We start from the raw sequence: 27,561 nt of genomic DNA on the forward strand, positions 1-27,561 counted from the left end.
CCCACTCCTGCTCCCACCCCCCCCCACTCCTGCTCCCACCCCCCCCCACTCCTGCTCCCACCCCCCCCACTCCTGCTCTTCCCCCCCCACTCCTGCTCTTCCCCCCCCACTCCTGCTCTTCCCCCCCCACTCCTGCTCTTCCCCCCCCACTCCTGCTCTTCCCCCCCCACTCCTGCTCTTCCCCCCCCACTCCTGCTCTTCCCCCCCCACTCCTGCTCTCCCCCCCACTCCTGCTCTCCCCCCCCACTCCTGCTCTCCCCCCCCACTCCTGCTCTCCCCCCCCACTCCTGCTCTTCCCCCCACTCCTGCTCTTCCCCCCACTCCTGCTCTTCCCCCCACTCCTGCTCCCACCCCCCACTCCTGCTCTTCTCCCCTCACTCCTGCTCTTCCCCCCACTCCTGCTCCCACTCCCCACTCCTGCTCTTACCCCCCACTCCTGCTCTCCCCCCACTCCTGCTCTCCCCCCACTCCTGCTCTTCCCCCCCTCTCCTGCTCTTCCCCCCTCTCCTGCTCTCCCCCCCCACTCCTGCTCTCCCCCCCACTCCTGCTCTCCCCCCCCCACTCCTGCTCTTCCCCCCCCACTCCTGCTTTTCCCCCCCACTCCTGCTCTTCCCCCCCACTCTTGCTCCCCCCCACTCTTGCTCCCCCCCACTCCTGCTCTCCCCCCACTCCTGCTCTCCCCCCCTCACTCCTGCTCTCCCCCCCTCACTCCTGCTCTCCCCCCCACTCCTGCTCTCCCCCCACTCCTGCTCTCCCCCCCACTCCTGCTCTCCCCCCCACTCCTGCTCTCCCCCCCACTCCTGCTCTCCCCCCCACTCCTGCTCTCCCCCCCCACTCCTGCTCTCCCCCCCCACTCCTGCTCTCCCCCCCTCTCCTGCTCTCCCCCCCTCTCCTGCTCTCCCCCCCACTCCTGCTCTCCCCCCCCACTCCTGCTCTCCCCCCACTCCTGCTCTCCCCCCCACTCCTGCTCTCCCCCCCACTCCCGCTCTCCCCCCCACTCCCGCTCTCCCCCCCCACTCCCGCTCTCCCCCCCCACTCCCGCTCTCCCCCCCCACTCCCGCTCTCCCCCCCACTCCCGCTCTCCCCCCCCACTCCTGCTCTCCCCCCCCACTCCTGCTCTCCCCCCCACTCCTGCTCTTCCCCCTCTCCTGCTCTTCCCCCCTCTCCTGCTCTTCCCCCCCACTCCTGCTCTTCCCCCCCACTCCTGCTCTTCCCCCCCACTCCTGCTCTTCCCCCCCACTCCTGCTCTATCCCCCTCTCCTGCTCTTCCCCCTCTCCTGCTCTTCCCCCTCTCCTGCTCTTCCCCCTCTCCTGCTCTTCCCCCTCTCCTGCTCTTCCCCCTCTCCTGCTCTTCCCCCTCTCCTGCTCTTCCCCCTCTCCTGCTCTTCCCCCTCTCCTGCTCTTCCCCCTCTCCTGCTCTTCCCCCTCTCCTGCTCTTCCCCCCCTCTCCTGCTCTTCCCCCCCTCTCCTGCTCTTCCCCCCCCTCTCCTGCTCTTCCCCCCCTCTCCTGTTCTTCCCCCCCCCACTCCTGCTCTCCCCCCCACACCTGCTCTTCCCCCATTCCTGCTCTTCCCCCCACTCCTGCTCTCCCCCCCACTCCTGCTCTTCCCCCCCACTCCTGCTCTCCCCCACTCCTGCTCTTCCCCCACACACCGCTCCTGCTTAACCCCCCCACTCCTGCTCCCCCCATCTCCTGCTCCCCCCACTTTCCTGCTCCCCCCACACACCGCTCCTGCTCCCCCCCTCTCCTGCTCCCCCCCCCTCTCCTGCTCCCCCCCACTCCTGCTCTCCCCCCCCCCCACTCCTGCTCTTCGCCCCCCACTCCTGCTCGCACCCTCCTCCCCACTCCTGCTCTACCCCCCACTCCTGCTCGCACCCCCGCTCTCCGGCTCCCTCCCCTCCTGCTCCCCCGCCGCTGCTGCTACTGCCCCCCCCCCGGAGTTGCTCCCCCTACTACTCCCACCATCCCACCCCCCCTGCTGCTGTTGCCTCCTCCCCACTAACTACAGGGGTGTCTCTGCCTCCCCTCTCCCCCAGTGCAGGGGTGTCTCTGTCTTCCCCCCTCTCCCCCACCCCAGTGAGCAGTAGGTACCTGGAAAGCACTGGTGAGGGTGGGGGTGGAGGAGGCAGAAACGAAAGTGGTGTTTAAGATGCTTTGCAAATGACAGGAAATGTACGGATATGAATCACATGCAGGCAGATGAGATTAGCTTTTCTTGGCATTATGTTTGGCACAGGCATTGTGAACTGAAAGGCGTGTCCCTGTGCTGTACTGTTCTATGTAGGAAGGAACTGCAGATGCTGGTTTAAATCGAAGACTGAAGAAGAGTCTCGACCCGAAACGTCACCCATTTCTTCTCTCCAGACACGCTCCCTGTCCTGCACTTTGTGTCTATCTGTACTGTTCTATGTATTCTGTTCTTTTATTATGAAATATTTCAGTACACTGATTATAGTTTTAGTTTAGTTTGGAGATCCAGCGTGGAAACTGGCCCCTTGGCCCACCGAATCTGCACCGACCAGCGATCATCTGCACACTAGTTCTATACAAGACACTAGGGACAATTTACAGAAGTCAATTAACCTAAAAACAGGCATGTCCTTGGGACGTGGGAAGAAACCGGCGAAGACCCACATGGTCACAGGGAGAAGGGACAAACTCCGCACAGACAGCACCCGGAGTCAGTCTGTAGCCCGCCGAAACCGGGTCTCTGGCACTGTGAGGCAGTGGCTCTACCACCGCGCCACACTGCTTGTCCACGATAGTGTTATAACGGAGATGGGGAGATTTGTACTAGCAGTCACAGATATTAATAGTTTGTATATTCAAGGAATTTGTTTAAACTTTGGAACATATCAGAAATCATGCATGCACTGCCTGGAAATATCTAACAATTAAAACAAATATTTAGAATATTATTATTGACTTTTTAAATTTTATTAAAGCAAAGATGTTACTTTTTTGAAGTAGACAGGACTCGAGGGTCTGAGCTACAGTGAAAGGTTGAGTAGGCTGGGACTCTATTCCTTAGAGCGCAGGAGGTTGAGGGGTGATCTTATAGAGGTGTATACAATCATGAGAGGAGTAGATCGGGTAGATGCACAGAGTCTCTTGCAGAGAGTAGGTGAATCAAGGACCAGAGGACATAGGTTTAAGTTGAGGGGAAGACATTTCATAGGAATCCGAAGGATAACTCACACAATGGTTGGTGGGTGTATGGAACAAGCTGCCAGAGGAGGTAGTTGAGGCTGGGACTATACCATCTTTTAAGAAACAGTTAGACAGGTACATGGATTGGACAGGTTTGGAAGGATATGGACCAAGCGCAGGCAGGTGGGACTAGTGTAGATGGGATATGTTGGCCGGCATGGGCGAGTTGGGCTGAAGGGCCTGTTTCCACACTGTTTGACTCTATGACTCTGTAAAGAATACTTATCGACCAAATTTCTCATTCACAGAATCTTGATTGGAATTGAAAATGTCTTCACTGTGTCGCCGAGTTTACAACCGATGGACTTCGCTGAGAGTTTCTGGTCTCGTTTTCTCTTCAAACCCAGAGATGGAGGTGATGCGTGCAGCGTCATCCAGCCTTCACTCTCGGACTGGGGCAGGCGGGCATCGGTGTTTCCTCCTTCAGAACCGCGGGAGGTTGAGACATTTTAGCTTCAGCTCTTCAGTAACTGGCTCACCACCCAGCGAAGAAGCTGACACTCTGCAGTTGGTGGAAGACAGTCCATTGCAAAATACAAAGCACAACCATGACAAGGCAGAACTGTCCGGACCAGATGACAGCTTACTACCTGCAGGTAAGCTGGGAGAGATGCAGTATCTTTTTTTAAATATAGACACAAAATGCTGGAGTAACTCAGCAGGCCAGGCAGTGTCTCTGGAGAGAAGAAGGAATGGGTGACGTTTTGGGCCGAGACCCTTCTTCAGGTGTTTAAATTCTTTAGTCCATGCCAGTTCATCAGTTGAGAGATACAGCATGAAAATGGGCCCTTCGGCCTGCCGAGTCTACGCAGACACTAAGCGTGGGAAGGAACTGCAGATGCTGGCTTAAACCGAAGATAAACACCAAATGCTGGAGTAACTCAGCGGGACTCACGTGCGACGTTTCGGATGGAGACCCTTCTTCAGACTCTGAAGAAGTGTCTCGCCCCGAAACGTCACCCATTCCTTCTCTCCACAGATGCTGCCTGTCCTGTTGAGTTACTCCTGCATTTTGTGTCTATCTACGCAGGCACGAGTGTAGTTTGGAGATGCAGTGTCCATGCTGACCAGTGATCACTCGTGTGCTAATTCTCCCCTGCACATTAGCTGGCAATTTACAGAAGCCAATGAACCTACAAACCTGCACGTCTTTGGAATGTGGGAGGAAACTGGAGCTCCCTCTGAAAACCCGCACAGGTCACGGGGAGAGCGTGCAAACTCCGTACAGACGGCACCTGTGGTCAGGAACAAACCTGGGTGTCCAGCACCGTGAGGCATCAGGTCTGCCAGCTGCACCACTGTGCTGCCCACTGGAAATCAGCTTTGGAACATCCTGAAGTACCGTGTTGATAGGTTATTAAGAAGCATGCATTTGGAAATCTGTCAAACTACCGATGTACTAATATGTATGTCGACTTGTTCTACTCAATTTAAATAATTTTTGTATTTCCTTGTAATTCGTATGTTCGGGTAGAGTGAAACGCTTTGCTATCCAATAAGATTAAATATGATTAGCAGCTGTACCATATTCTGTACGGAGTTTGCGTTAAAGTTCGATTTCCGCACTTTCAGACCACAAACCCTATTAGACACCGTAAGAATGAAACAACGCCTTTTTATTCACACATGAGCAAACTTGAGTGTGAACTACATACTCACTGTCCCTCGTGTTCCCACACAAAGGTTTGATCCTAAGTTGTGCTTACTTATACTGGGGGGGAGGTCCCATACTTTTACATCACCAGCACCCTTGAAACAAAGCGCCTCGTGTTAGGACATGCTCCTCTGCACCTATACTCTTAATCCTGTCTGCATCAGACTTGTCTTCCTGTGTGGTTTTACTTAATAATTGGGCACTTCATAATTTTGTCACACCTTGGACATTATTTTGTCGCACCTTGGATCTGTTTCTTTTGACATGCACAACATTGAAATTTCAGCTAATCACAGCATTTTAACTTGTTTCCACATACTTCTTGCCCGAGTCATTCCTCTGGCAGTTCTAAAACTCTTTCATTCCCTCCTTTTATCATTGTATGATAACAGTTAAAGTCCCCTCGAAGCACAGGGTGGTCGGATACATGGTATTACAAATATTAATCGAAAACAGTCACAATCTTCCTGAGATCAGAATATTTCACCAAACACAGAGGTCGAGGGGACAGTGACTTTATCTTCTCACGGCTCGTCCCACATGGACATGTTGAGAACTTTGTCGCACCTGATATACCAGATTATTTCCCCAGGTCCGGGCCAGCCCCAGGACAAAATGGAGGGTCAGTAGCCCCATTGTCCTTTCTTGGTTTTCCGATCCGTTTGCAGTCAGTCAGATGTATCCAACGGGGGTGGTCTTCAACCTTCACAGCGGTGGGTGTTGTTAGTAACACTTGGTATGGTCCCTCCCAGCATGGTCCCAATTTCTTCCGATCCCCCAGTTCCTTACCAGCCCGTAGTCTCCTGGTATAGGAACTCGGCCCTGTGTTTAACTGGTAGTGGCTTCTGTGCCACTGGTACCTGTAAATGCAGGACTGACAAGGCATGGGTTAATTGCTGTGCGTAGGTAATTAATTCATCGCTGAGTGCATGTAGGTCAAAACTAGCTTCCACACTCTTTGTCGCACCCCAGGGGGTCCGAGGGAAGGACCTTAACCCAACTCTGCCTGGTTTCCGCTGTTAATTCAGCCAATGTAGTCTTTAGGGCTCCACTTGCCCTCTCGGCCACTCTGGCGCCCCGTGGCTGATGAACACAGTAGAACTGCGTTCGCTGTTGAGCGATCGCTTCGCTCAACACCTGCGCTCGGTCCATGTTGGCCAAACTGATCTCCCGGTGGCCGAGCACTTCAACTCCCCCTCCCACTCCCAGTCTGACCTTTCTGTCATGGGCCTCCTCCAGTGCCATAGTGAGGCCCACCGGAAATTGGAGGAACAGCGCCTCATATTTCGCCTGGGCAGCTTGCAGCCCAGTGGTATGAACATCGACTTCTCCAACTTTAGATGGTTCCTCTGTCCCTCTCTTCCCCTCCTCCTTCCCAGATCTCCCTCTATCTTCCTGTCTCCACCTATATCCTTCCTTTGTCCCGCTCCCCTGACATCAGTCTGAAGAAGGGTCTCGACCCGAAACGTCACCGATTCCTTCTCTCCTGAGATGCTGCCTGACCTGCTGAGTTACTCCAGCATTTTGTGAATAAATACCTTCGATTTGTACCAGCATCTGCAGTTATTTTCTTATACAGTAGAACTGCTGTTGAATGTTAAAACGCTGACACAATTCTTCATCAATCGTTGCGATAAAGTGGGGCCGTTATCGGAACTAATAACTCTAGATAGCCCAAAGCGAGGTATAATCTCTTTTAAAATAAGTGTTACCGTAGTCTCAGCTGACGCATTTGTAGTCAGCAAGGCTTCAGTCCACTGATGAAACAAATCTATGATGGCTAAACAATACAACAATATGCCCGAGTGTTGCATTTGTAGTCGGCAAGGCTTCAATCCACCGACGAAACAAATCTATAATTACTAACCAATACTTAACTTTTTATTTCACAAAATGCTGGAGTAACTCAGCAGGTCAGGCAGCATCTCAGGAGAGAAGGAATTCCTTCTCTCCTGAGATGCTGCCTGACCTGCTGAGTTACTCCAGCATTTTGTGAAATAAATACCTTCGATTTGTACCAGCATCTGCAGTTATTTTCTTACACAACCAATACTTAACGATCAGTCGTGACTTGTGGGACATTTTCCTACCCTCCCCTTTACAATCACCACTGGTAAAATTCCCAGCTCCGTTTGTGCGTGGAAAGTTCACATATATAATACTTTCTATCTCCTTGCTAAATATATTTCCAATAACAACAAAGATAATCTCCAAAGACCCGTCTGAAGAAGGGTCTCGACCCGAAACGTCACCCATTCCCTCTCTCCTAGATGCTGCCTGACCTGCTGAGTTACTCCAGCATTTTGTGATATCTCCAATAACAAGCTTTCACATGTAGGAACTCGAGTTACAAAATGGATACATTTGACCTGCAAAGGAATATTCTTAAATGTTTGCATGTTGTACCAACGCACTGATTTTTTCCCTCTCTCTCTCTGGACGATTACATTGTTTCAATGCTCTTTAACAATTTGCAGCGGTGTCACCAAGTGTGCTAACGTTTCCCACAAGTACTTTGTAATGCAACTTTGTATTTGTTGCTTGTTACCGTACACGAGGCCATTTGGCCCCCCGGGTCCACACTGCTCCCCGTGAGCAATAACATTGGACTCTCCCTAAACTTCTCCGACTTGTTCTCTCTTGTGCCTATCACCTGCCCTCTTGGTTTCCTTGCTATTAACCTTGATTTGGGTAACCATTCGCCCCACCATCACGTCCCTGTGATAGAGGGGGAAGCTGGATTGCCCAGGGTAACCCCAGAGATCTCAAAGTGAGTGGGTAACCTCCACACAGAAAACACTGTAATGGTTTTGATTTAGTTTAGCGATACAGCATTAAACAGGCCCTTCGGCCCACTGAGTCCGTGCCGACGACTAGTTCAATCCGACACACACTAGGGGCAACTTACAGAAACCAATTAACCTTCTGTAAGGGAAATGGGCATGGAAATTCCCTCCACAGCCGAGTTCCTCCAGTGCTTTGTTTTGATGTGTCTCTGTATTAAAGTACTTCCACTGCTGCATTCTCCCCCTTGTAAATCTTTCCTTTATGCGAGCATCAGTTCAATTGGCTATCTAGTTGTGTGTTTTGTTTGGGATGTTTTAGTGCTGGAGTATTTCAGAGAACCGCACTTTAAATCTGTTTTGTTTTTTTGTTGCTATGTAATAACCCTAACAGGTAATTATCCCGGCAGAACAACGCCATGCCACTGACTAGACCGCGGAGTCGATTTTAACAGAAGGCGTGTGCGGGCGCGGGCCATAGAGTTCTGTGTATGACTATGGCATGTGCATCTCCATGGCTGGCGCTTGGCTCCGCACATGTGCGACACAGTAGCGGGCGCGGGCCACAGAGTTCTGTGTATGACTTTGGCATGTGCATCTCTATGGCTTGCGCTCGGCTCCACACATGTGCGACGCAGTGGCGGTTTTACTTTCACCCCTAGGCCTACCGTACCAGGGTTAAGGAAGCACGGAGTTACGTACACAACGCTGGTACTGTCACTGTACGGCCTTGGTACGTGCGTGCTCCATCCAGCCGGACTCTGCGGGGCTGACAGTACAAATTTACTATCCATGCAGCTGATTCTCATTCATCATCATCAGAAATAAAGGACTTCACTTCCCTCCATCCATGACATTGCACACAAACTCTGCGTGACCAAGGCCAACAACATTATTAAAGACCCCACCAATCTCCATCATGGACTGTTGACCCTGCTGCCTTCTAGTCAAAGGTACTGCAGCACACGGAGCAGAACAGCCAGGTTCTTTCCCCGAGCCATCAAACTCTTGAATTCGCAATAATCCACCGCCATTATTTTATGTGCGAGTTACTTGTTTTTTTTAATCAATTTTTATTATTGGGTGTTACATTGTGAGCCAGGTGCAACGGATTTTCGTTCAAATATGCACTCGTCTGGTGTATAGTTTTGAATGTCAATAGAGTTATATTCATTCATTCATAAAGGTATTCACTGGAGTTTAGAAGGATGAGAGGGGATCTTATAGAAACATATAATATTACAAAAGGACTGGACATGCTAGATGCAGGAAAAATGTTCCCAATGTTGGGCGAGTCCAGAACCAGGGGGCCACAGTCTTAGAATAAAGGGGAGGCCATTTAAAACTGAGGTGAGAAAAACTTTTTCACTCAGACAGTTGTGAATTTGTGGAATTCTCTGCCACAGAGGGCAGTGGAAGCCAAATCACTGGATGGATTTAAGAGAGAGTTAGATAGAGCTCTAGGGGCTAGTGGAATCAAGGGATATGGGGAGAAGGCAGGCACGGGTTATTGATTGGGGATGATCAGCCATGATCACGATGAATGGCGGTGCTGGCTCGAAGGGCTGAATGGCCTCCTCCTGCACCTATTTTCTATGTTTCTATGTAAGTGCGCTTATGTTAGAAGCACATGTTGCACAAAAAAGGGAGTCTGGATCAAAACTTTGCAAACCCATGAAAGATAATGGAAATACATTGCATCCATCTAATATATAACCTGCTTAAGTTGACTTGTTATGGTGTTAAAATATAAGAACTGTCTTATTTGAAAAACAAAAGCACTCAAGAGTCTGTATGTCATGGACACTGCAATGTTCTTTTTTTTACCTGATTCAATCAGGTTAAATGCATTATTGTAAGGTATAATTTTTTTAAAACAGGATAAATTAAGGATAAACAAGCAAGGAAATGGTGTAATTTCAAGGTATAATTATCAAAAACTTTCTGCGCAAAGGGGCTGCTGCCCCCTTCACCCCCGCCAGGGGTGTTGCCCCTTGGAACCCCACCAGGGGGCAATGCCCCCTAGACACCCCTTTCTCTTCCTCTTTTTTCAGCTTTTCCCTGCCTCAATTGTTTATTATTCTGTTGGCCAACCGTATTCTTTTCCTTTTTTTAAATCTTTACGTTTTTTCTGGGTCTAAGTAACACACGTGCTGTACTGGAGCTCCACCATCACTCTTATCCAGGGCTTGTCCCATTTTCAGCCCTCATTACTACTAATTTACCACAGATCCCCACTCACCTCTTCGGGAAACTAGTTTAATATAGTCTGCACTAACCAATTCACAAAACTTACTTCTCTAATTGACTCAGAACCCAGCCTCCCTGAGACTGGTTACACAATTTGAACTCTCCAATTCATAAAACTTACTTCTCTAATACCCCAGCCTCCCTGAGACTGTACTTCTATAATAAACTGACTCCAGCATCCCTGAGACTGTACTTCTATAATAATCTCAGACCCCAGCCTCCCTGAGACTGGTTACACAATTTGAACTCTCCAATTCATTCATAAAACTTTCTTACCCGGTATTGTCTTTAATGCGCATCTCGGCAGGGAACCAGATCTACCTCAGTTGGGGGACCACTGTGTTCCCGGGAACTTGCTCAGGCGTTCAGACTCAATGGATCCGATAGTGCCCTTTTACTCCCTTCGAGGTCCCGGTCAGACTGCAGCCGCTTACTCAGTCATTGGAGATGGTGCCAGCGAGATCCTGAAGACCACGCTAATGTTAAAGTTCGATTTCCGGGCTTTCAGACAACAAACCACATTAGACACCTTAAGAATGAAACAATGCCTTTTTATTCACGCGTGTGGGTGAGCAAACCTGAGTATGAATTACATATTCACTGTCCCTCGTGTTCTCACACAAAGGTTCGATCCAAAGCCTTGCTTACTTATACAGGGGGGGGAGGTCACATACTTTGACACCACCAGCACCCTTGAAACAAAGCCCCTCGTGTTAGGACATACTCAGACATGCTCCTCTGCACTTATACTCTTTATCGTTTCAAGCACCAGTACCTGTCTGGATCAGACTTGTCTTCCTGTGTGGTTTTACTTAATATTCGGGCACCTCATTATTTTGTCACACCTTGGATCTGTTTCTTTTGTCATGCACAACATCTCAATTTCAGCTAATCACAGCATTTTATCTTGTTTCCACATAATTCTTGCCCGGGTCATTCCTCTGCAGTTCTAAAACTCTTTCATTTGTACGTTCTCCCGGTGACCGCGTGGGTTTTCTCCGGTTTCCTCCCACACTCCAAAGACGTGAAAGTTTGGCGATGAATTGGCTTCTGTAAATTGAGCCTAGTGTGTCAGATAGAACTCGTGAACGATGGTCGGCGTTGACTCGGTGGATCGAAGGGCCCGTTTGCATGCTGCATTTTTAAACTTAACTATAATACTGTACATAAATGCAATCGAGTAAACTTGAAGTACAATAGCAAAGGGGGAAGATACAGAGTGTAGACTATAGTTCTCAGCATTGTGGCGCACATAATAGTCTTTGGTTAATGTGTTGATTTTTCCATTAAAATTCCAGTATTTGATGATCCCACACCCCAGTCGTTATTTGAGGAAATATCTGACGAGGAAGCGTTGCGTATTGACGCGAGTCCACCACTCCCTCCGACCTCTTTCACGCTTCGTGACTATGTGGACCAGTCTGAGACTCTAACCAAGCTGGTATTTCTGGGTGAGTACTAACTGAACGTAGAACATCGAACATTGAACAGGACAGCACCGTTAGGGCGGCACGGTGGCACAGCGGTAGAGTTGCTGCCTTGCAGCTCCAGAGACCCGGGTTCCATCCCGACTAAGGGTGCACCTTGGTTTTCTCTGAGATCTTTGGTTTCCTCCCACGCTCCAAAGACGTACAGGTTTGTAGGTTAATTGGCTTGGGTTTGTCTACTTGGTATAAGTATAATAGACAATAGGTGCAGCAGGAGGCCATTCGGCCCTTCGAGCCAGCACTGCCATTCAATGTGATCATGGCTGATCATTCTCAATCAGTACCCCATTCCTGCCTCCTCTCTAAATTGTCCCTCGTGCAGGATAGCGTGTTAATGTGCGGAGGTTGCTGGTCGGTGCGGGCTCAGTGGGCCTTAGGGCTTGTTTCTGCGCTGTGTCTCTAAACTCTAAACTAAACCCAACACTGAGTGCTGAAGTGACTCAGCGGGTCAGGCAGCATTTCTGGAGAACGTGGATAGGTGACGTTTCTGATCGGGACCCTTCTTCAAAAACATCGATATCAATGTTCTCCAATGATGCTGCCTGTGTCACTAAACAAATTTTAAAAATAGTGCTCTCCATCCTGGCAACTTGTATCTTTTAAACAAGCTATTATTTTAATAGTAGACACTAGGAACTGTAGATGCTGGTTTACAAAATGCTGGAGTAACTCAGCGGGACAGGCAGCCTCTCTGGAGAGAAGGAATGGGTGACGTTTCGGGTCGAGATCCTTTGACTTCGAGATGTAACTTGCCCACAGCCCTTTTTAAGAATATTACAGTCAATTATATTACTTGTCAGGTCATTGGTACAATTGTATGTGAGTGTCAACTTGTCTTTACAAAAATCTGGCAGCATCTATCATTGACTGTAAAATAGTTGAAATAGTTGCTAACTCAAAGAGTCAGACAGTGTGGAAACAAGCCCTTCAGCCCAACGCCCACGCCCAACAGGCCCCATCTACACTAGTCCCTCCTACTTGTGTTTGACCCATATCCCTCTCAACCTTTTCTATCTATGTACCTGTCCAAATATCTTATAAATGCTGTTATTGTACGTGCCTAAACTACCTCCTCCAGCAGCTTGATCCATACACCCACCACCCTTTGTGAGGAAAAAAAAATTACCCCTCAAGTTCCTAACAAATCTTTCCCCCCTTACCTCAAACCTAGGTCCTCTGGTTCTCGATTCCCCTACTCTGGGCCAAAGACTCCTATGCGTTTACCCAATCACTCATGATTTTGTAGACCTCCATGAGATCACCCCTCATCCTCCTATGCTCCAAGGAATAAAGTCCTAGCCTGTTCAAGCTCTCCCTATAGCTCAGGCTCGTGCATGCGCGCGTGCGTGCGTGCTGCTGGCATCTGGGGTAAAACACCGTGCTGGTGGAGTGGGTCAGGCAGCGTCGATAGAAGGAATGGACCCGTCTTAAGAAGGGTCCCGACTTGCCTGTCCATTCCTTTCCACAGATGCTGCCTGACTTGCGGAGTTTCTCTAGCACTTTGTTTCTGTTTCAGTTTAGTATATTGTGATGGAGTACAACCTTATCATGTATCGGTACAGTGAAAAGCTTTTATCGCGAACTAGCCTGTCATCGGAGAGACAATACATGATTACAATCGAGCCATTCACAGTGTACCGATACGTGATAAGGTTGTACTCCATATACGATCCTATATGACAAGAATGATCCCAGGAATGAGTGGGTTAACCTGTGATGAGCATTTGTCGGCACTGGGCCTGTACTCGCTGGAGTTTAGAAGAATGAGGGGGGACCTCATACAAACATACAGAATAGTGAAAGGCTTGGATAGAGTGGATGTGGAGAGGATATTTCCACTAATGGGAGAGTCTAGGACGAGGGATCATAGCCTCAGAATTAAAGGACGTTCTTTTAGAAAGGAGATGAGGGGAAATTTCTTTAGTCAGAGGGTGGTGAATCTGGAATTCTTTGCCACAGAAGTGCTGTGGAGGCCAAGTCAGTGGATATTTTTAAGGCAGAGAGAGTTAGATTCTTAATGAGTACAGGTGTCATGGAGTTATGGGGAGAAGGCAGGAGAATGGGGTTAGGAGGGAGGGATTGATCAGACTTGATGGGCCGAATGGCCTAATTCTACTCCTATTCCTTATGACCTTGTATGTGTTTATCACTGTTCGGCAGCTGGAACGAGTGGCTTTTTTGGGAATAATTGACACAATAACAAATGCATTTTACTGCTATGGGATTGATTGCATAATTATAGGTGTGGACCTGTCCAAGCTACAAAGGCGACCAAACGTGGCCAACATGCTGTTGCGACTGGATTTTGACCGAGACGTAAAAGATCGACTTCTGTTCCTGAAAGATGTGGGAGTAGAAGAAGATTTGCTCGGAGCATTCCTCACGAGAAACCCCTTCATCCTCACTGAAGATTTGGAGAATTTACAAAAGAGGTAAAGAACAGGATTGGGAGATTAAATTCCAAATTGCATTTGGGCCTGATGAGACTGCAGGCAGATTTATTGTTTAATTTAGTTTAGAGATACAGTGTGGAAACAGGCCTTTCGGCCCACTGGGTCCGCACCGACCAGCGATCCCCGCACACCAACGCTATCCTACACACACTAGGGACAATTTTACACATACGCCAAGCCAGTTAACCTACAAGCCTGTGCGTCTTTGGAATGTGGGAGGAAACCGAAGATCTCGGAGGAAACCCAAGCGGTCATGGGGAGAACCTACAAACTGTACACAGCAACCGTAGTCGGGATGGAACCCGGGTGTCCGGTGCTGCAAGCGCTGTAAGGCAGCAACTCTACCGCTGCGCCACCATGGCCGCCTACTTCTATTTTAAAATGATTATTTATTGGTAGATATACAGAAAAAATAGACCATAAAGGAATGTAATCTTAATGTTAATTATTTTGTTGGCCTTCTCTGTCTTGCTATTAGAGGAGTGAGAGAGGTCCTAGCCATATTGCACAGGAACAGGCCCTTCGGCACAACATGTCCATGCTGAACAAGATACCCCATCTAAGCTAATCCCACCTGCCCTATCAATAGACAATAGGTGCAGGAGGAGGCCATTCGGCGCTTCGAGCCAGCACCACCATTCAATGTGATCATGGCTGATCATTCTCAATCAGTACCCCGTTCCTGCCTTCTCCCCATACCCCCTGACTCCGCTATCCTTAAGAGCTCTATCTAGCTCTCTCTTGAATGCATTCGGAGAATTGGCCTCCACTGCCTTCTGAGGCAGAGAATTCCACAGATTCACAACTCTCTGACTGAAAAAGTTTTTCCTCATCTCAGTTCTAAATGGCCTACCCCCTATTCTTAAACTGTGGCCCCTTGTTCTGGACTCCCCCAACATTGGGAACTATCCCACTGAGCCTTTCTTATCCATGTACCTGTTCAAGTGTCTTTTAAATGTTGTTGTTTTCCCTGCCTCCACTACCTCCGACCTTATTCTGTGACACCTCCCTGTTAAGCTCTTTTTTCTCTTGTATTTCTCTTGAACATATTTCGTTTGGGCAGCTTACAATCCAGCGGTATGAATATTGATTTCTCTAACTTCAAGTAACCCTTGCTTTCCTTCTCTCTCTCTTTCTCTCCATCCCTCCCGCACCCTAGTTCTCTGACTAGTTTCACTGTCCTTCTGATTAATTTTACTGATTGAATGCCTCCTCGTCACCTTCACCAATTCTACATTTCCTTTATCATCGACTGCTTTTATCTTGTTTTCACACCTTTACCTTCCATATCTCTATTTCACACCTCTCATTGAACGGATGATGTTTTGGGTCGAGGCCCTTCTTCAGATTTCTCCAGTCTGAAGAAGGGTCTCGACCTGAAACGTTACCTATTCCTTTTCTCCAGAGATGCTGGCTGACCCTCTTGAGTTACTCCAGTAATTTGTGTTCTATGACTCTTTTATTGCATTAGGTGTAGTATATTCCATTATGTGTTGGAAGTTTTCTAAAATTCAAATGTGGGTTAAAATGTAGTAAATTTGGTAATGTGGATGTTTTAAATATTTTAAGAAAATATGTTTTTGCTTCATCTTAGGGTACAATATCTGCAATCGAAGACATTCAGCACAGGAGCCATTGCTCGGATGGTGTCAGGAGCTCCGTATTTATTAAATTTCAGTGTGGAAAGACTGGACAACAGATTGGGATTCTACCAGAAAGAACTGGGACTAAGTATGCAGAAGGTAAGTAATTGAATTCCCTCAATGTGGAAGTCCCATCAGGAGAACCCCGCAAATGCTTGAGGGGAGACTTGACATTTTCGCCTGAAGAGACTTCATGTAAGTTCGTAAGTTCCAGGAGCAGAATTAGGCCATTCGGCCCATCAACTCTACTCCGCAATTCAATAATGCTGATCTATCTTTCCCTCTCAACCCCATTCTCCTGCCTTCTCCCTATAACTCCTGACACCCGTACTGATCAAGAATCTGTCAATCTCCGCTTTAAAAATATCCACTGGCTTGGCCTCCAAAGCCGTCTGTGGCAATGATTTCCACAGATTCACCACCCTCTGACTAAAGAAATTCCTTCTCATCTCCTTTCTAAAGGTACGTCTTTTTAGTCTGAGGCTATGGCCTCTGGTCCTAGACTCTCCCACTAGTGGAAACATCCTCTCCACATCCACTCTATCTTGGCCTTTCACTGTTCGGTAAGTTTCAATGAGGTCCCCCCCTCATCCTTCTAAACTCCTGTGAGTGTGAGCGTTTGATGGCACTGGGCCTGTACTTGCTGGAGTTTAGAAGGATGATTGTAATCGTGTATAGTCTTGCTGACTGTATCTCGGTGCACCAGACAATAACTAAACTAGGCTGTGCTGATAACTTCAGTGAGGCTATTTTTGAATTCCGGCAATTCCTGCTTTTGATGTTATATATTTGTTTTGTCTACCTTTATATCGTGAGTGATTTTCAGTGAATGTGCCGTTTATTCTTTCTCTCCTAGACTCGAGATTTGGTCACCCGACTCCCCAAATTGTTAACTGGTAGCTTGGAGCCAGTAAAGGAAAATCTTAAAGTAAGTGGAACGACAATAACCTTCTCCGAGCAGTGTCATGTTTCTTCGTTTCAAATTCCCTTTGTGGCACCTTTGTGTACTTGAGTTTGGCTTGATTGTATTCATGTATAGTGTTATCTGATTTAATAGCGAGCAAACAAAAGCTTTTAGCTGTAGGAAGGAACTGCAGAAGCCAGGGAGCCTTGCATGCTCCTTCACGATACGATAGAGACTTTATTTATCCCAGGAGGGAAATTGATCTGCCAACAGTCATAAAACACAATATACATGGAATTAAAGGAACGAGTGGAAAGGATTAGGGATGTGCAAAGATATGGGGGGGGAGGGGGGGAGGGGGGGGTGTCAGTCTACCCCACGGCTGAAAGGGGAGGAATTGTGTAGGAAGGAACTTCAGATGCCGGTTTAAACCGAAGATCGACACTAAAAGCTGGAGTAACTCAGCGGGTCAGGCAGCATCTCTGGAGAGGAGGAATGGGTGACGTTTCGGGCGAGACCCCTCTTCAGTTGTACAGTTGACACCTCCATAAGATCACCCCTCATCCTCTGCATGCCCCTGAGTATTAATACTCCGTGAGTATTATCCCCTACTAATGAGTATTTTGCTCATCCGTGAATATAGGTGCTCCATTCTTCATGGCCCTTCAGCAGCTATGCCCGCACATGTTGCTATTCCTTCAAATACTTCTCTGTCTCACTTTCCTCCTGTACGATGCTCTTAAAACATTATAAACCCTATTTATAAGGAATTTCATTTTAAAGTGTGCATTGAAGTTTATAATGAAAACTGTAATAAGTATCAAAGCAGGAAATGTTTTAATTGTTTTGCATTGTGTCAATTTTTCCAAGATTATTTCGAGTCATAGTGTACCCCACATAAACAAGTGCTTTGGCCCAACATGCTCATTCCAACCAAGATACCCCATCCACACTAGTCCCACCTGCCTGCATCACAACATTACTCGTGGGAAGGAACTGCGGATGCTGGTTTAAACTGAAGATAGACACAAAATGCTGGTGTAACTCAGCGGGACAGGCAGCATTGCTGGAGAGAAGGAATGGGTGACATTTCGGGTCGAGATCCTTCTTCAGACTGACGTTTCGGGTCGAGACCAGACTGAAGAAGGTTCTCGATCCGAAACGTCACCCATTCCTTCTCTCCAGAGATGCTGCCAGTCCCGCTGAGTTACTCCAGCTTTTTGTGTCTATATTCAGTTACAACATTATTTGTTATATAGAGAATGGTAAGCATGGAAACAGGCCCTTTGACCCAACTCATCCATGCTGACCAAGATGGCCCATCTAAGCTAGTCCCATTTGACTGTGTTTGGCTCATATCCCTCTAAACATTTTCTATTCATGTACCCATCCAAGAGCCTTAGTTTAGTTTGGAGATGCAGCATGAAAACAGGACCTTCAACGAGTCTGCGGTGACCAGCGATTACCCTTACAGCAGTTCTATCCTACACACCAGGTACATCCTACACACAATTGATAGAAGCCAATTAACCTACAAACCCACACGTGTTTGGGTTGTGGGAGGAAACCGGAGCACGTGGAGAAAACCCACGTGGTCTCGGGGAAAACGTACAAACTCCATACAAACAGCACCCTTAGTCGGGATTGAACCTGGTCTCTGGGGCAGTAAGGCAGCAACTCTGCTGTTGCACTACTGTGATGCCCATTTTAAATGCTGTTATAGGACTTGCCTCAACTACCTCCTCTGGCAGCTCGTTCCATACACCCAGTGTTAGTTATGACTTCTATATAGTGGCTGCAGAAGCGGGTTTACTATCCGGTGATGGCAATTTAGTTTAGTTTATTGTCATGTGTTCCAAGGTACAGTGAAAAGCTTTTGTTGCGTGTGATCCAGTCAGCGGAAAGACAGAACCAGGGGTCACAGTTTAGGAATAAAGGGTAGGCCATTTAGGACTGAGATGAGGAAAAACGTTTTTACCCAGAGAGTTGTGAATCTGTGGAATTCTCTGCCACAGAAGGCAGTGGAGGCCATTTCACTGGATGTATTCAAGAGAGAGTTAGATTTAGCTCTTGGGGCTAACAGAATCAAGGGATATGGGGAGAAAGCAGGAACGGGGCACTGATTCTGGATGATCAGCCATGATCATATTGGATGGTGGATCTGGCTCGAAGGGCTGAATGGCCTACTCCTGCACCTATTTTCTGTGTTTCTAATACATGATTACAATCGAGCCATTTAAAGTGTACAGGAAATGTTGCAGTAGGAGTAGAGATTTGAGAGTGTGGAACGTTGTAATATGTGATTGCAGATCTGCTTCTCTGGCTGGCACGCAAATAGACGCCTGGTTTGGGCGCCATCTTGGGAGCAGCACATGTACCAGTTCTATTGAAATGAATTGAATACTTTATTGTCACATATGACAAGACACAGTGAAATTCTTTGCTTGGTAAGAGGTATGCAAATAGCAGCCGATAAAGGGCCCTTACAAAGTTACAAATCCCCCCATCCCCACTCCTGCCAGGTCCCCCTTTGTTCCTCCCCCCTCCCCCATGGTGCCCCCCCCCCCCATGATGGGTCCTCCATTGTTCCCCCTCCCTCATGTCTGTCCCCCCCAAGCTGGGTCCCCATTGTCCATTGATTGGACAATATATTCAATCGTATTCAATCAATATTGTTGCAAACCTCTCACTCGGGCAGTTTTCTTGCTTTCCAGGTTTGTCGGATTGAGTTGGGCTTTCGTGATAATGAAATCCAGCACATGGTCACTTGTGTACCTAAGCTACTCCTGGCCAGCAAGAGTAAAGTGACTAGGTCGTTCGATTACCTGCACAATACAATGGGCATTCCTCACCATCTGATCACAAAGTTTCCTCAGGTAAATATACGTGTTTACTACATTTATTATAGTAAATATCAAGACTGGGAAACAGCACATTCAAACATAAAAAGCTGGAGTAACTCAGCGGGTCAGACAGCGTCTCTGGAGAAAAGCAATAGTTGACATATTGGGTCGAGACGAAACGTCACCCATTCCTTTTCTCCAGAGTTGCTGTCTGACCCCCCCGAGTTACTCCAGCTTTTTGTGTCTATCTACGGTTGGCCCTTGTGGCTAAAGGGATCAGGGGGTATGGAGAGAAGGCAGGTACAGGATACTGAGTTGGATGATCAGCCATGATCATAATGAATGGCGGTGCAGGCTCGAAGGGCCGAATGGCCTACTCCTGCACCTATTTTCTATGTTTAGACTGTAGTTCATTCCTACACCATGCATTCAGTTATGGGACCATAATAGAACCGCTCTTTGCTGTGTTTCTTTAACTTCATTAGCTCACTTTGGATGGTTAAAGATAATTTCATAACTATAAAAGGGTCTTGACCTGAAACGTCACCTATCCATCCATGTTCTCCAGGGATGCTGCCTGACCCGCTGAGTTACACCAGCACTTTGTCTCTTTCATGGCAAACCAGCATCTGCAGTTCCTTGTTTTTTCATAATTATAATGCCCTTTTCACGTATCAGCATTGGATTCTACCAAAATAAACAAAATTTAAACTAATAACATGGTATCTATGGTATACATTATATCTAATAGTATATATTAGAAATTTGTTTGGTTCAGAGATACAGCATGGAAACAGGACCTTCAGCCCACCGAGTCCATGCCGACCAGCAATCACCCATTCACACTAGTTCTATGTTATCACACTATTTCATCCACTCCCCACATGCTTGGGCCAATTTAAAGAGCCCCGTTGTTTTTTTTAGAGATGCAGCGTGAAAATGGGCCAATCATCATAAGGAATAGGAGTGGAATTAGGCCATTCGGCCCATCAAGTCTACGGCATTCAATCATGGCTGATCTATCTCTCCCTCCCAACCCCATTCTCCTGCCTTCTCCCCGTAACCTCTGACACCTTTACTAATCAAGAATCTATCTCTGCCTGAAAAAATGATCCACTGACTTGGCCTCCTGTGGCAAAGAATTCCACAGATTCACCACACTAAATAAACAAATTTAAAACTGGTAACATAGTATCTATAGTGTGCATTATATCTGTCCACAGAGTCCACGCCGACCAGCGATCACCCCGTACAATTAACATACAAACCCGCTCGTATAGGCTTGTATACACTGGAATTTAGAAGGATGAGAGGGGACCTTATCAAAACATATAAGATTATTAAGGGGTTGGACACGTTAGAGGCAGGAAACATATTCCCAATGTTGGGGGAGTCCACAACCAGGGGCCACAGTTTAAGAATAAGGGGTAGGCCATTTAGAACGGAGATGAGGAAAAACATTTTCAGTCAGAGAGTTGTAAATCTGTGGAATTCTCTGCCTCAGAAGGCAGTAGAGGCCAATTCTCTGAATGCATTCAAGAGAGTGCTAGATAGAGCTCTTAAGGATAGCGGAGTCAGGGGGTATGGGGAGAAGGCTGGAACCGGGTACTGATTGAGAATGATCAGCCATGATCACATTGAATGGTGGTGCTGGCTCGAAGGGCCGAATGGCCTCCTCCTGCACCTATTGTCTATTGTCCTTAGGATGTGAAAAGAAACCTGGAGGAAACCCACAAGGGTCGCAGTGTGGTGACAGATGATTTCATAATTAAAATGCTTTTTACACATGCCAGCTTTGGGTTCTACCAAAATAAATAAAAATCTTAGAAGCGAGTTACAATCTTAGAAATTAATTACCGTAATAACATTTGAAGAAAAGGTGTTCAAAATGTCCTTGGAAACTTATCCTGTTTAATTACATTTTATAAATCATTGTAATTGGAGTGATGGTGTTTAGGAAGAGGAAACTAATCTTCATTCGAATAATCTAGAGTTACCACAGAAGACAAACAATGAAGTCTCAAAATCACTATGGTGCGCTGTCTATACGGAATTTGTACGTTCTCTCTGTGACCGTGTGGGGTTTCTCCGGGTGCTCCGGTTTTCTCCCACGCTCCAAAGACGTGCGGGTTTGTAGCTTAGTTGGCTTCTGTAAATTGTCCCTAGTACGTAGGATAGAACTAGTGCATGTGTGATCATTGGTCGGCGTGGACTCGGTGGGCCGAAGAGCCTGTTTCCACATTGTATCTCTACACTAAACTATCAGAAAGTTATAAATCGCAAATTTAACATATCCCTTTAGTGTAAGCTTTCAGTTCAACCTCAAGTTTCCTTAAGGGTTTAGAAGGGGAAGAACAAGAATCCATGTTGAAGGGACATTACACCTCCGGTATTAATATCAGGGCACTGTTTGCATAGTTGTCAATTTAATGTAGGTTACTTTTCTTTACATATTAGAAATTGTCCAGCTGTTAAGTATTATTCTCAGTGGATACTATTTTATTTTGCCAAATATATTAGAAATATATACAAAAGTTTTTCGTAGGTAATTTAATGTAGGTTCATTACATATGGAGGTTTTTACATATTAGAAACTTACCAGTTGAGTATTTTTCTGAGTGGGTACTATTTTATTTAGTCACAAAAAGCTGGAGTAACTCAGCAGGACAGGCAGCATCTCTGGAGAGATGCTGAGTTACTCAAGCGTTTTGTGTCTGTCTTCGGTTTAAACCAGCGTCTGCAGTTCCTTCCTACACATTTTATTTTGTCAAGTACATTTCAAAAATCTTTTGTATATTTTCTAATGTTAATATCTAATGATTGGGAAATCTGACCCCTGATACGAGATTCTTGTTATTGTCCTAGGTTTTCAACGCAAAGTTTCTGAGGATAAAAGATCGACACCTGTTTCTTCAGCACTTGGGCCGGGCCCAGTATGACCCATCTCAGCCGAACTACGTCTCCCTCGATAAGCTGGTGGCAACGCCCGATGATGTCTTTTGTACAACGCTAGCAAAAGCCACGTTGTCAGACTTTGAGACGTTCCAAAAGACGCTCTAAATTACTTTACGTGGTTTCAGAGACTGGGTGGCACGGTGGCACAGCAGGTGGAGTTGCTGCCTCACAGCGCCAGTGACCCGGGTTCGATCCCGACTACGGGTGCTGTCTGTGCGGGGTTTGTAACTTCTCCCCGTGACCACATGGGTTTTCTCCTGATGCTCCAGTTTCCTCCCACATTCCAAAGACATACAGGTTTGTAGGTTAATTGGCTTCTGTAAATTCCCCCTAGAGTGTCGGATAGAACTAGTGTATTGGGTGATTGCTGGTCGGCAGGGACTCGGTGGGCCAAAGGGCTTGTTTCCACACTGTATCTCTGAACTAAACTAAAAACTAAAGAACAGTACAGCACAGGAGCAGGCCCTTCGACCCACAATGTCCATGCTGGACTTGATGCCAAGATAAACTAATCTTATCTGTCTGCATGTGATCCATATCCCTGCTTATCCATGCACCTATCTAAAGGCCTCTTCAATGCAATGGTTCAATTGTAGTTTGCCAAAGGAATTTGAGGTACAGTGAAATTCATTTTGTATAGAGTTCAGTACAGGTAGCACTGTACCCAGGCACGGTGGCGCAGCGGTAGAGTTGCTGCCTTACAGCGTATGCAGCACTGGAGACCCGGGTTCGATCCCAACTACGGGTGCTGTCTGTACGGAGTTTGTACGTTCTCCCCGTGACCTGCGAGGGTTTTCTCCGAGATCTTTGGTTTCCTCCCACACTCCAAAGACGTACAGGTTTGTAGGTTAATTGGCTTGGTGTAAATGTAAAAATTGTCCCTGGTGTGTGTAGGATAGTGTTAATAAACGGGGATCGCTGGTCGGCGCGGACCTGGTGGGCCGAAAGGGCCTGGTTTCCGTGCTGTATCTCTAAAAAAACATCTTAGATAAGTATCTCGGATACAGTGCAAGTGTAAACTAATTACACCAAGACGACATTCAGAGTCTGTACCAATTTCAAGTCCCAGTTGGTAAGTGCTTCACCGCACTATGCAGCTGCAGGCTGTAAGACACTATCCTATCTGCCTCCACCACCACCTCTGGCTCTGTATTCCAGGTACCCAACCCTTTTCTCTGTAAAAACTGCCCTTTCACACCTCCTTGAAACATTGCCCTCTCACCTGACAGTTGACCCTCCGGCCTTTGACATTTCCACCTTGGGAAAGAGGTACCGTCTGTCTACCCAATCGAAGCTTCTAATAGGAAACATAGTAAATAGGTGCAGGAGTCGGCCATTCAGCCCTTCGAGTCAGCACCGCCATTCACTGTGATCATGGCTGATCATCTAAGAGCCGTGATCATATTGAATGGCGGTGCTGGCTCAAAGGGCTGAATGGCCTCCTCCACCTATTTTCTATGTTGACTATTAGAGAACGATCTACCTCTCCATATTTCCTTACGACAGAGGAGGTTATTTTGGACTATCGAGACTAAGACGACCCGCAGATAATCCCATTCCATCATTCCCCCATATCCCTGGATTCTCTCATTCTCGTCCCTCCCTCATCGGCACCAACCACAAGTTCTGGAATCCACCCGCAGACCAACAGCACGTTACAGTGGTTAGTTCATCATAAGGTCATAAGGAATAGTAGAATTAGGCCATTCAGCCCATCAAGTCTACTCCGCCATTCAATCATGGCTGATCTATCTCTCCCTCTTAAACCCATTCTCCTGCCTTCTCCCCATAACCTCTGACACCCGTACTAATCTACCAACGTGCAGGTGTTTGGGATGTGATGGAAAACTAGTCGGGTAATTAGGGGAAATGTGCAAATACCATACAGGCTGAATTGGAGATCAGTATTGAACCGGGTTACTGGAGCTATAAGGCAGCAGCTCTACCACCTGCAACGTTGTGGTCTGAAAATATTGTTCTACCATCAAATTCTATAAACTATTTCTGCTGAGCTACTCCAACAGTAAATTATCCATTTCTCCCGCGATGCTGCCTGACCTGCTGAGCTACTCCAGCACTCTACAGAGTCTGAAGAAGAGTCCCGACCCAAAACACGACCTATCCAAGTTCTCCTGAGATACTGCCTGACCTGCTGAGATACCCTCTATCAGGTCTGAAGAAGGGTCCCGACCCGAAATGTCACCTATCCATGTTCTCTAAGATGCTTCTTGACCTGCTGAGTTACTCCAGCACTCCATCTTCCAAGCTTGGTTTGTGTGCCTACAATGTCAAACATATTTGATGAACCACAGTGGCGAAGGGGAAAAAAAGTTTTCTGTGATTGTAGACTTTTGCTGTAGTTTGTACATTGTGAATCATTATTTGCTGCAGAATGAATTTAATCTTCCTTTGACTCATTTTTCACTATTTACTAAAACGTTGAGCAATAAACAAATTTTTGGAGGAACTCAGCAGGTCAGGCAGCATCTGTGGAGGGAAATGGACAACGTTTCATGCTGGGACAATTCTTCAGATAACTAAAAATAGGGACCCGACCCGAAACGTAACATCCAATAGACTGGTTGTTTTTTTTGGTAATCCAACATCTGCAGTTCCATGTGGCCAACTAAAAAAACTGGCCCCTTTTTTGTCTGTTTTAGAAAATTTAAACCCTTGGGCAAAACATCATCACACATACATTCAATAAAATCCAGGTGAATTAAAGAATTACTTTCTTGAAAATTTGGCAAGTGCTTTTGAGCTTCAGTACAGCGATTGTGATAAAAATGTGTTTTCCATTTACCGTTTGCTTTAGAATCAATTTTCTTCATAACAAATTGATGAAAGTTTATTAATATCACCATCCAAACTCTTCCGCTGTTTCTGATTTGTCACAGTGCTTAATTCAACATCCAGTATGGAATTAACAGGAACTTCCAGTTCAGTTGCACATCTTTTGCAGATTCCAATGTCTGAAGAAGGATCTCGACCCGAAACATCACCCATTCATTCTCTCCAGAGACGCTGCCTGTCCTGCTGAGTTATTCCAGCATTTCGCGTCTATCTTCGATTTAAACCAGCATCTGCAGTTCTTTTCTATACAGATTCCAATCCCTAGTTATTCTTTCTGGCCAGTCTGATTGAGCTAGACTGTTTAGTAGGAAGGAATTGCAGATGGTGGTTTAAACTGAAGATAGACACAAAAAGCTGGAGTAACTCAGAGGGACATGCAGCATCTCTGGAGAGAAGGGATGGGTGATGTTTCCCATTCCTTCTCTCCAGAGATGCTGCCTGTCCCGCTGAGTTACTCCAGCTTTTTGTGTCTATCTTAAGGTAGACTGTTTACAATCTGGATGTCATATTTGATCTGCAGCCAAACTACTATGTATCCTTTCTCAAGTACCTCAATAGCATCACTCTCTACCCATCTTCAGCTCATCTGCTGTTAAAACCCTTGCAAATTCTCTTTTACCTCTAGATTAGCCCCTGCCCTCTTGTCTGGGCTGCCACCCTTTATACATTTGAGTTCATTGAAAGTTTTGATGTGAGGATTTAACTTTTACCAACTCTAACTCATCCCCCATTCCTGCACTGAGTTACCTAAATGTCGAGCTGTGGCGGGGGATGGAGAGGCCACATAAACCCAATAAAGCCTCCCAAACCTAATAAATCTAAAGAAGGGTCCCGACTCAAAGTGCAACCTATTCATCTTCTCCGTATATGCTGTGTGATCCACCGAGTAACTTCAGCATTTCGTATCATGTTCGAAGTTAACCGAAAGCTTGATTGGTGATAGGGCCAAATAAACGTGCTAAACCCAATACAACATCCTAAACCTTAAGTAGATAGATTCATGATTAGTACAGTGTCACAGGTTATGGGGAGAATAATAAACTTAACCCTTGAGTGGTAAAGTGCCTTTAAATATATCTTAATAAACCCAATACAAGCTCATAAACACACCTTGAGTGAATTATGGAACCAAATTAACATTACTTGATAAACCAAATAAACTAATAAACCTAACACAACCTCCTAAACCAAATAAACTTAAACCTTGAGTGATGGAGTAAAGGAAATTAACAGGGCCAAATAGTTAGTGGCATCCGTCCATCTGTGAGAGATGATGGTGCAGCTTGGCATTGTCCTGCTTGGAGAGGGTTTTTTTTTCCATCTGTGGTTCCATCTCACTGTGCCCAGCAAGGATGAAGTGTCCTCTCCGTTTGATTTGGCCGCTGAGCCTGGGCAGGTAAATGGGAATACAAACTTGCCCAGCATCTGACCCCCTCAATTGTTTGTTAAATTCAAAACTAAACTATGGTAGTTATGTTCATTATTCATGTCTAAAGCTAGCACTTCTGTATAAGTGTAGGTATGTATGCATTACATTTTATTACACTAATATAGAATGAAAAAATATCTTGACGTGTTCATAATTATTTTATTCACAATATTAGGATTTCTGGAAATCAGTTTGTTGTCACTGATTGCGAATGTATATGGGTAGGCCCTAATGAAATGTATGTGAGAGAATAGTGATCATGATAGGGAGAACCATGTGCTGGGAAGAGTGTGCATGACTGATTATATGCATATATATATAGATAGATATATATATATATATAGAGAGAGATATTGAAAGAAAAAGGTTTGGTAAACAAATAATTGGAGAAAATCACTAGATATATATATGTGTGTGTGTGTGTGTATATGTGTATATATATATATATATATATATGTGCATATACATAAACCATAAAGGTCAAATTGCCTTTATAGTTTATGTACATCATGTGAGAAATAAGATGAAGAGAAATAAAGCGTTGCTTTAAATCAGTTACTTCTGATCCATGAAAAGGAACTTTGAGATCTATTTATCTCTCTCTATCTTGTCTCTCACACACAAACAATAATGTTAAATTTGTGCAGAGTGTGTGCTTGAGCAATACAAGGGAAACTGCACAAAAGAGGGGGCTGGGGAGGAAGGATGGGAGGGAAATGGGCAGAAACAGTAAGAAATAATAAAATCAGAGAAATTAAGCAGGGTTAAAAAAAAAATTTTTTTTTTAAAACAAAAAAATGTAAGTTGATAGATAAGGTATATTCTGCATTTTAATGGTATCATCACACACACACTGTTCCCCCACAACACTGATCACACTGCGAGAGGCAGCGCGGACGGCGGGGTTTGCTTACTAAAATGGCGGACGTTCTGCTTCAGTATACGCGATTTCGACGGAGTGGTCCATCCTGCTCCTCTAGTATCTCTGGTCCGGAGCAAGGCAGCGCGGTGACGTCCCTGCTGAACGCACGATCGGAGGCAGCGTGGTGACGTAACTGCTGAACGCACGATCGGAGGCAGCGTGGTGACGTAACTG

At 46.4% G+C, this 27,561-nt stretch overlaps 1 protein-coding gene across 2 annotated transcripts; it reads left to right on the plus strand.

Moving 5' to 3' along the window:
• Positions 1 to 1,980: 1,980 nt before the first annotated feature.
• On the plus strand, positions 1,981 to 25,389 carry mterf3 (mitochondrial transcription termination factor 3). Of its 2 annotated transcripts, none has more exons than XM_078397154.1 (8): positions 1,981 to 2,084; positions 3,460 to 3,807; positions 11,197 to 11,349; positions 13,628 to 13,817; positions 15,433 to 15,580; positions 16,338 to 16,409; positions 19,100 to 19,261; positions 22,094 to 25,389. In XM_078397154.1, exons 2-8 carry the CDS (start codon positions 3,480 to 3,482, stop codon positions 22,286 to 22,288), a joined length of 1,248 nt encoding a protein of 415 aa, XP_078253280.1. In that variant the 5' UTR covers positions 1,981 to 2,084; positions 3,460 to 3,479; the 3' UTR covers positions 22,289 to 25,389. The 2 variants fall into 2 exon arrangements, with proteins under 2 accessions (XP_078253280.1, XP_078253279.1); XM_078397153.1 differs by having other exon boundaries at positions 1,998 to 2,105.
• Positions 25,390 to 27,561: the final 2,172 nt, after the last annotated feature.

This window comes from Rhinoraja longicauda, chromosome 4 (genome assembly GCF_053455715.1).
Source record: "Rhinoraja longicauda isolate Sanriku21f chromosome 4, sRhiLon1.1, whole genome shotgun sequence".
In the NCBI taxonomy this organism is placed as follows: domain Eukaryota; kingdom Metazoa; phylum Chordata; class Chondrichthyes; order Rajiformes; family Arhynchobatidae; genus Rhinoraja; species Rhinoraja longicauda.

Coding starts and splice junctions, on each gene's coding strand:
- mterf3 (XM_078397154.1), top strand. CDS start 3,480: ATGTCTTCACTGTGTCGCCGAGTTTACAACCGATGGACTTCGCTGAGA. Junction 3,808..11,196: donor TGACAGCTTACTACCTGCAG/GTAAGCTGGGAG, acceptor TTAAAATTCCAG/TATTTGATGATCCCACACCC. Junction 11,350..13,627: donor AACCAAGCTGGTATTTCTGG/GTGAGTACTAAC, acceptor GCATAATTATAG/GTGTGGACCTGTCCAAGCTA.